The 10,399-nt window shown below is 37.4% G+C and overlaps 1 protein-coding gene across 1 annotated transcript in view; it reads right to left on the bottom strand.

Moving 5' to 3' along the window:
• Positions 1–8,026, bottom strand: part of LOC122360227 (oxidation resistance protein 1-like) — a 47,284-nt gene extending 39,258 nt beyond the window's left edge. Inside the window, exons 1-2 of the mRNA XM_043260648.1 lie at positions 7,937–8,026; positions 546–742 (exon numbers count right to left, since the gene is read on the bottom strand). Coding sequence (XP_043116583.1) covers positions 546–742; positions 7,937–7,953 — 214 coding nt within the window. The 5' untranslated portion in view covers positions 7,954–8,026. The remainder of the gene's footprint in view (positions 1–545; positions 743–7,936) is intronic.
• Between the last annotated feature and the right edge of the window lie 2,373 nt (positions 8,027–10,399).

Genomic DNA, 10,399 nt, shown 5'->3' with positions numbered 1-10,399 from the left:
ACAGATTCATCAATATGCTATAGTCTGAGTTACAATGCGTTTATTATTGTTCTCTGTCTGAAACTACAGCACCTCCTGCAACTTAAGAGTAATTACTCTGTGTTTGTGTGAGTGTGTGTGTGTGTGTGTGTGGAGGTCCACAGAGGGATGAGATCCTCTTTTCTCCTCCAATTACAGTCTCAAAGGTATCTGTTTTCCTCTTACCGCAGAGCCAGACAGCCAGTTCCTGTGCCAACACTGGATTAAGCATAACTAATAAGTCTCACTGGACTATTCCTTTCCATTGTCCATTGTAAGACGGCGTTAATGTTACTGTGTTCGATTCGGTCTAGATGGGGATTCTTCTTTAAGGTCTTTTCTATTGCACCATAAAATATTCTCTAAGCAATTCTACACCTTAAAATCAATAAGTACTAACAATTAGATCAAAAGCAAAATACACTGTACGTTTGACATTAATCATTTTTATATTATTGTAAAATAATAAATACCACAGAAAAGGAGTGGACAGAAAGCATGATTAAACTGAAGAAGACCTCACGCACCTATGGTATAGCCTCGCTTGAGCTCTCCACGTCGAGGACTACGAGCCTTTTGGATGTTAGTGGTATTGATCTCCTTTTCTTCACCTATGGCTGATCTGGCCACATTCTGTATGAGGGGTGATGCCAGCAGGTCTTTGACGAGAGACCCAGCGTAACCCTCATCAGGGATGTCCACTGACTGGGACTTCTTCTTCAACCTAGAAGTGAAAAAAATGCATTCGCTTTTGACTAAAATCTTTAATATATAACATTTTAAGATAATAAGAATAAAAAACACATTTTACTTATTTACTGATGTACTATTAATGCACGCATGCATGCTAAAGAGTCTAAGGCTCTTAATTATTTTAAAGAAATTAAATAAAGAAAAGAATTTTTTTTTTTTTTTACTGGTGTCTAACGTCTCTGTACAAACTCAGCAACTGCGTGAACACAGCATCAAGCATTTTTGCTGGAATGCCACACTAAATCAATACATATTGTATTCTGCTTAATTTGCAGCGCCCTTAAAAGTATAGCACAGAGTAAACATTTTGAGTGACTTTGTCCCTGACAGTTCTTTTGGAGATGCTGCAGTAAAGGAGGCAGCTGAAGACCAATGGCACTAATGATGGAGACAGGCAGGCAGCCCTGTCCAGATGAACTGACCTAGATTCAGAGAGAACAGTCCGAAGACTCACACTCACTCATTCCCCCTTGCAATGAGCCCAACGCAACTGCAGGACGATAGAAAGCATAATACTGCTAAGATACTGCTATTTTATAGGCCCTTTTAGGAATTAACCAACCTTGAGGTCTCCAACTCATATTCAAGCTCAAAACTAATTCGGAGAACTTTGATATCTATTACTGAGTAACGTCGTGGCAGTAAACACTGGCAAACTAAAGCAGGTTGCTAAAAGGAAATTGCTGTTGACATTGGGAAAAAGCGATTCATTCTCTTAGCTAAATCGGGCTTCATTCATGACTAGATCACCTGCTTTTATTGTCCCGTAGGGAGACATTAAGACGCCATAAATCAGGCCTGAACTTATCAGCTAATGGACTAGCTCTCATTTACAACAGGGAATTGTCACGGTAAACGTGAAACTGCTCACCAGAAGCATTCAAGCTTTATCTAACGACTCCCAGGTAGTTCATCTGCAGTGCTGCCCACTGTACCAAAACCAACGAACGAAACCGAACACCTGCCTTACCTGAAAAAATGATACTGAAAGGACAGTTTCAGGGTTCCTATACATCTTTTCATCATTCATCAAACATTCATCTTTCCATGACTTGTCCTACTACAATTTTATATCAATTGCATCCACTAAAAACGTCCTAACATATTCCAGCTTATCAAAAGAATTCTTTTACTTGTGAGACCACCACTTGTGAGAGCAGTTTCTGTTTTCGTTATCATTTCATTTATTTATTCATATATCTATTGCAAAGCAACAAATGTAAACAATCCATAAAAAAACTGGTTTCTAATTTTCTTTTTTGCTCAGAGATTGAAGTAACGCTTTATTTTACGGTTACTTAAAGTTGCTTATTAGCATGCATATTAGTAGAATATTAGCCATTTAGAGCCAATTAAGCACTTATTCTACATCCCTAATCCTGCCCAATACCTAAATTTAACAACTACCTTACTAATTATTAAGAAGCAGTAAATTAAGAATTTATTGAGGGAAAGGTTGTAGTTAAGAGTTAACAAGTGTTACCTATTCCCATTGTTACCAAAACTGCTAGTAATTTTTTTAAAAACTAATCGCAAAGGTACCATTTTAGAATTTAGTTTAGGTACTGGGTAGGATTAGAGATGTGGAATAAGGGATTTATGTGCTTAATTACTGCCAATAAATGGCTAATATGTTAGTATTATACATGCTAATAAGAAACTAGTTAAGAGAGCTTAAAATAATGTGCTAACACAAGTAATTAACCAGACATTTTGAAGAAGAAAAACTGAAATTTTCTTAAAAAGCATACTCCAATAATCTTTGTTTAGGGTCTCATTTTTGCTAAGAGTGAAATGCTTCTTGCAAACACCTTTTGTATGTCAATTGTTGCCTTGATCAAACAAGTTTTTTTTGTCACATTCACACATATTTGTCCTGCAAATGCAACCCAGCGTGAGGGGATTTTTGTTTGCATTGACTATCCAAAGCACATACTCTCTGGAGACCTTTATCAATGCCAACAGCCAAGCTTTAACATGCCATGTGTAAATTAGCTGATTGATATGGTGGATGAAACAATGTTTCATCAACTAGAGCGGACTGCTCGCCTTCAAAACATCTAAAACACTACAGTCAAAAGAAAATCCACTACAATACAATACAAGCCTGCAATACATACCAATGCATACTTGCTTCTAAATAATCATAAAACACACATTAAGCTTATTGAATAAAACTGGGCAGCTACTGTATGTCAAGTTTAAACGTTGGGTCCACTAGAAAAGTCGTTTTCAATTTGCAAATGCTTCAACAATGTAACAAGTTAAAGATGTTGCCCTCCAAAAATACACAAAGGGCAAAAAGATGAATGCATTAAAACATGCAAAACTACCATGTATCATTCATAATACGCCTGCATCAGCGTGGAACATGTTTAACGAAGTGAAAGAGAGCATTAATAGATTATGACAGATTTTAAGCTGCTCAACTCCTGCTGGCAAAAACGCCTTAAATATTACATAACAGCAGCAGGTGTTAGATCGATACCCCATTGGGTGCTGATCTTATTAGACAGTAAGATATTAGCTAACCTTAATCTGCGTATACATATTCCGATTTATATATCACCTATATGTCTTCTTGTATCCTCAGGCAAAGGCAAGGAGAAGTTAAGAGCCTATCAACGCATTATCAAGACTTTCCAAATCTGACTGACGAAGAAAGATCTCTGCATAGCGGCGTCCTCTCTGGCAATCACCAACGCAATACAACGTCAACAAAAGACAACAGATGTAAAGTGGATGTACGTCTTTGTAATGAAATTGTTAAATCCAGCAGTGAGCTTGTAATTGCACAGGCCTGATGATAATGTGAGGAATATTAAATATTCACATTCTGTGCCTTCGTCGAACTGAGATTCTGACATCAAAGACTGGAACTGGGTCACCGTTGAACGCCTCGTACAAAAACAAACAATAATAAAAAGAAAAAGACTACTGGGAAGACGTCGGTTTTCTCAAGCCAAGACGGAAATGCAGAGTTGAATCTAAAATAGCAGAAGAAATAAATATTTCTGCAACAAATAAGATAACCTCACCGGAGCCTGAGAAGTTATTTTGTCCAAACTGTCAAACACAATTCAGATTATTGCAAAGTGTGACCTTCCAATGCCATTTTGGGAGTGTTTTGAAATGAGTCGATTTCTCTGGAGATTTAAATGATTTCATATGCTGCAATCAAATGCATATTATTTGCATAAGTTCTTCCGCGATGCCAAGCCAATTTCAATATGACTACAGACTGCACTGTTGCATTGCCTCCCACCCATCACTCTTGAAACATCGGTCTCCGTGCAGGCTTATTACGCAAGCACTTGAGTTTGTAGTACGGGCTGCATAATCCTCTCTAAGAAAAGTACTTTGTGTTCCTTCACGCTCTTATAGGTAGACGCTCTCGTTACTCCAAAGTTTCCCGCCTCTGTGCAGAAGACAGACAAGTCAAACCAAATTAAGCAAGGCGGGAGATGGTATAACTCTACAAAACGACTATCGTAGAGGATGAATCACTCCAGAAATAAAAAGATTTGTTACCAGTTAAGGAGGGCCTAAAGGCAATTTCTCACCCATAGCCATTTTTCAAAGATGACACTAAGGAAATTAAACCTATACACGCTTATTTTGAGAACCTCCGAGCGTTCTTCCACTTTACCGATCTTTTCCCTCAAGAAAAAAAAAATTGTCTTTTATTTTCAGGAAGCCTTTAAAACTTTGTGTAGGAAGGGCAGGTATAGAACAGTCGCTCCGAATGAAGCGAGCTCTCGTTTGTTAATTGCTGTGGATAGGCGACTCTGAGCACGCATGGGTGTTTAGGTTTATAGGAAATGCACTATACAGGCTTCACATCAAAACATCCCCCACTATTGCCTTCCTAAAATACTTTTTTTTTGTCCTCTTGCATAATTCAGATGGGACTGCATGTTTCATTTATCCCGCAAGAAATGACTTTCATCTTACAACACTGTATCTGTGGAGTATACATAGCATCACTCCTACTCCTTTCTAAACACTATTTATACCTTTGATGGTAAAGCTAAAGTTGTCAGTGTCACATATTCCTTCAGAAATCATTTGAAAATGCTCGAGCAACACCAAACGGAAAAAACGGTAAAAAATGGTTAAAAAAAACTGTAAAAAAAATCTAATACATTTAATTGAAATCTAAGCTTTAAGAGAGAGAAACAGCACGGTCTATTTAGCTTCATTGGAATACTATTATAATAATTGTAATTTTTTCTGTTTTAATGTCATCTTTGTTGTGCATTTCTGTTTCATTAGCTATTTCTTTATATCATTATTGTCTCTCGAAAGAAACAGTCGACTCTCAATCACTGAAACAATGCCAAGCTGTTTCATGATGGCCTCAACATAAAACATTGCCCGCCCACTTGTTGGTCTTTTTGCGTTGGTCTGAATGAAAATGCAAACTCATTCTTTGCCACTTGGTGACGCTTCTGGAGTGTTAAAAGCTCATAAATACTGCATTAAATGAAATCAATCAATCACCGGAGGACTTTGGAAAAAATAAATTGAATGAATCGTTTGGGAGTCATTGAACAAATGAAAAAATAAATGCATATAATAAGAAAATTAAAGTGTTTTTGACCTTGTATGTATGTCAACCTGTTGTTTGAGACTCTCAAAACCAAAATATTAACCTTTCATAACCCATAATAGAAAATTAATGTTTCTACATTATATTTAGCAATAGCTTATCAGTGGTAACAAGTTGATGTCTATATGGCGGAAATATACAGTAAAAATCAAGTCGTTTAACGACATGTCACTAAACAGATAGCGAACATTATTAACAGCAATGATCGTATGTTGGGATCAAACTTATAGTAAACTTTGATAGTTTTGTATGTCGTCTGAGGGTTGGCATCATCTGAGGTCTTCTTGGATGTTGGTATTATCTTTTCTCATGTTTGGTCACCTGTAATAACTCATTAAATAATGCTTCAAATGTGTTTAAAGTTTAAAAAATAGTTAAGGATGCGCTTTTTAATGAGAATTCAAAATTGAATGATTATTACATTCGACACTCAAGTATGTTTAAATGGTTATTTTTAATGGAACTAAACACTGTAACCAAATATCGCAGTAACAGATGGGTTTGCTCTGTTCTAAACAGACAGTATGCCTTCAGTTAATCAGGTAAAGCTGAAACAGCTCTCAGCTTGATTTAGATTAGTGATTAGTTAAACCTGCCACTGCGATCCTTGTTCACCTGGACTAAGAAATCTGTAAACCAATACCTTCCTTTTCTAGCCCTACGTCATGTACTTGCGTAGTTACTCCATTAGCCGGGACAAATCCAGAGATGAGGCTTGATAATACTGCCTTCGGGAGAACTGTTCTCCTAATAATACTGCCTTAAAACCTTATTTAGGCTATTCTTGTCAAAAATCACCCTTTTGACTTATTCTTGTAATCGACAGGAATCTATAACAGTGAATTATAGACTTTTTCCAAGCAATCCATTTCTTGTTTCTTGCAGCGATAACAGCGCGGTGCCGCCGCGGCTAAAAATAACTGTAAATCTCAAAGGACCTTCCAAACATCCTGAAACGCTGCTTGTAAAGGCACGAATGCATTTTGACTGGCACAAAGAAGAAAAAAACTAACAATTTATAAATAAAACAGGCCCTTTAACAATCCCAAAAAGCAGTCATCAATAAAACAGAAAAGGAGACGGTCCTCTTTAATGCAATTGGGCCGGCCATTAGAGCACGTCTGGAAGGCTTGAGGAGAATATTTCACCCTCAGAAAACTGCAATGGAAAATGCATACGGAGGAATGCAGATTACGGCATCCATCACGCGGGATGACAGCTGTGCGGTGGGATGGGATGGGACGGGGGGGATGAGGTTTGTGTTAGGGGTTAGAGAGGATTATGTAATCCTCTCGAGATTTTTACGCTTGAACCTCCTAATGATGCATCACAGGGCTAAAGCAAAAAATTCAAGATCCTTACTTATGTTTCCGCAATACCTCGAGAACAGCCTGCATTTATTAGAATCCAGGATTACTTTCACCTGGGGTCTATGCTATTTAAATGATAATGCCCTCTAATCTCTTGTGGGTTGCTGGAGGAGTTTGATTCTCATCACAAAGTTCACTTTCAGAAAACTCTGACTTTTACTTCACCATCTCCTAGCGTGATCCGCTTGTGTGTGTGCCTTAGGCGCGATGCATTTACATCCAATATTTAAGTCGTGCAGTCACACTGATTTATGCTTAGTTGATCATTTGACGCTCATTGTATAAATGAACAAGCATCTATACTGTTGTTTTGGTCCGTGCATCAAATAAGACCATCGTAAACAAATTACCTCTGCTGCCACTTCTCCCCATTTATCAGTAAATATTTTAAAGTATAAATTAAACTCATTAGCAAAATCTTCTAGATTTTGCATGTGATTTAAACACATTAGGTGGTGTGTGCATTAAAGCTTTTGGAGGTGCAGTTTAACTAAATGCATGAATATTTTTTTTTGTATTAATACTGTTGATGTCATCATGTACAGACATGGACACTCACAGACCAGCAATTATAACTTTTTTCATTGTTATTCATTCCCTTTATGGGTTATGATACACAGGGGAGCTTTTAGAGCAATTTTAATGGGCAACTTCTTTTAATAAAGTTGCTTGCGCACTTTAACCATTGAGAATTGGTAGAAAATTTAGACGATTTAGATCAGTCGTGGGCTATGTGTCTCCAGTTGACAGAAAAAAGTTGCCCTGTAGGTATATCAGCTTATAGGTAGAATGCGACAGCAATATTTGTGCCTTCTTAAATGTGATTGGACGGCTCAGAGAAATGCTGCGTATTACCCAAAGTTGAACATTTTGGTGAAAAAAAAACTGGCCAGCTCTCTGGCTCTCTGCTGGCATTTTAAAATATGTGGCGGTTCCATTGAAAACAAGAGAAAAAAAAGAATAATACAGATGCATACAAATAAATTTGCAAATTTGCAATGCAAAACTAGAGTATTTTCTAAAGAAAGCATGATTTAACATGTTCCACGACTACTGTTTTGAAGATACATTTAACCCCATGTACAGTATGTGCAACAGCAACAGCAATGCATGACCCAAAAACCCCACTGATAACAGAGATAAACACATGTAAAAGCACCGTAAACCACTATTGTGTACTGACCTCTTTGTGCTGAACATTCTGGGTCCTTGTTATCCCGTGTTGGATGGGTGACACAATGACAGCGATAGGCCAGCTCTATAGAGTGGACCTGTGGGAGGAGAGTATGGTTACAGGGTGAGGTTCAATCACCATCTCATGGTATCAGGTTTAAAAAAAATCCAAGAACCAATAACCTCATCTCTGTAAGGGGTGTGTGACCTGTATGCCTGAGCAAATTACAGCTGACAGCCACAATCCAACAGCCTTGAGCAAAATCTGAGGAGCTCGGTGCTTTCGTTCGTTTTCTGTCCACTAATTACCAACCAGATGGTGTTTACCAAGGAATTAGCTTGTAGATTTCCTGTCTACAGTCTGAGGTTATACATAATTCAAGTGTAAATGAAGATTCGCTTTTAAAAAACAAATATTCCAATAATGGGTATATAAAGAAGAAGAAACAAAGAACCGTTCAGGGAACAGATTTATACAAAAATAAAAAAATTCTTAAATTTAAAGAGCATTTTAACAATCATTTTTCTCTATGTAGAACCCCCTGTGCACCATGGATGTTAATGTTTCATCATGGAACCACTGATGCAAATATATAAGCTTTATTTTAAGAGTGTTGTCTGCATTGGCTAATAACATTAGAGCTAACTTCGCGCTAACTCAAGTATAATGTCAATAAGAAACCAAGAATCAGCTTTAATAGATCTGCCCTAAAGGGTATTAAAATGCTTACGCCTGTAATTCCTGTTTTTCATCGCCTTCTCTCTCTATTTAAACGGAATGATATTAAATGTTTTAATATTATTCAAATATTTGCAGACGCTTGCCGTGGCACAGGTCTTATTTCAGCCGTGCACTAGCTGGGGTCCCAAAACTTCTCATGCCTGTCAAAATCTTTGTTAGCTAATGAGATAAGTGGAAGATAAGACATATGTCAACCAGGGCTGCACGTCCAAACTGGGTGCATTAATAATGTATGAATGCGGCCTGCGTAAGACGTAGGCAAACCTTCTGCTATTCTACCGTCAACCCGCCTCAACCAAAGGGCACAGGCATATCCAAGATTTTCAAAAGGACACATCTCTGTAGGATGGGATTGGGAAAGTGTAAAAAGCAGCAGGCTGCACACAATGGACAGCAAAATCTGCACGGCTTCGGGTCTTAATATCGATGAAAAGAAATGGGGACATTAACGGAAGACGATAATGGATAGCTTTATGAATGGAAATGGATTTTCCTTAATTGAGGATGACCTTCTGGCCATCTGGTTTCATTACAGTGAGCCAAAGCACAAAATGACAACGGTAATTGTTGCGTCTGAGATAAAACCAGAAGCAGCGCACTATAATCAAATCGCCCGTGACCATGACTGAGGATTTCAGGCTGATGCATATAAAAATAAACTCACTGTATTTTAATGCGTGTCTGTCATGACGGTCTTCTGATCATTGTTTCGTAACTGATAAACTTTGCAACGCCGAGACTGTTATCGAACTACTGTTATCGAACTAATCTGAACCGAATAACGCCGACCGCGTTCCGTAGAGCTGCTTCACAACAGAAACCGCTGTTGCAAAATTCATCACTTATGAAACGACTTCACTGTGGTTTAACGATTCATTTCTGTGAAGCTGCTTGGAAGACTGCGTAAATAAATGTGACTTGACAAGGTATAAATATACAAAGTAAACACTTAATTTCTAGTCGCTAATGAGCCTCATTAATAAACATCTGGTGTATATATATCACACAACAGCAGGGAAGCACCGGAGTTCATCACACTAGATTGAAGGGACGTGGCCTCTGGGAGAGAATAACAAACAGCCATTACTTACAGAGGCTTGATGGGGCCAATTATTCTATGTACGGCAATTATCATAATTTGCGAATAAAAACAATATGCTCTTCTTACAGTTTTAGACAAAGATGGATTATAAACAAATCCGCGTGCTGTTTTTGAGCGTAGCCGTTTCAGTGCTTATTACAGAAGTACATGCAAAGTCACAAAATATAGTTTATGGATTATTTATCTGCAAGACTACAAGTCTTTTTATTGCCTCAAAGTAATATAGAAAGGTTGTGATAAACTTTGCCACTTTACTTTATATTTCCCTCTCAGTGTAAGAAATCATACAGAGTTAAACCTCACACGTCTAAATATATTCAGGGTGTCTGCTAAGCAAAATGAATCACATATGCTGTCTTATTTTTTAATGCACAATTTCGTAAATAAGCCAGGAAATACCTAAAACATTTGCAGTAGCACTTGTAACATTAAAAAAAAATGTAAAAGCATTTCCTGAAACCGTATTACTTATTTTTATTTGATACCACTTTACACGAGGTGGCCTTAACTGCTGTGTATTAACATTTCATTTGATACAATGCAGTTATCCTTAATAGCAAAAAATGTTTTATGAATACAATATGACCACAATAAGTACACAGTTAAAGCTGCCTAATATATATATATAT

This window comes from Puntigrus tetrazona, chromosome 16, assembly GCF_018831695.1.
Source record: "Puntigrus tetrazona isolate hp1 chromosome 16, ASM1883169v1, whole genome shotgun sequence".
NCBI classification, from domain to species: domain Eukaryota; kingdom Metazoa; phylum Chordata; class Actinopteri; order Cypriniformes; family Cyprinidae; genus Puntigrus; species Puntigrus tetrazona.
This window is presented reverse-complemented; position numbering and strand designations above follow the sequence as displayed.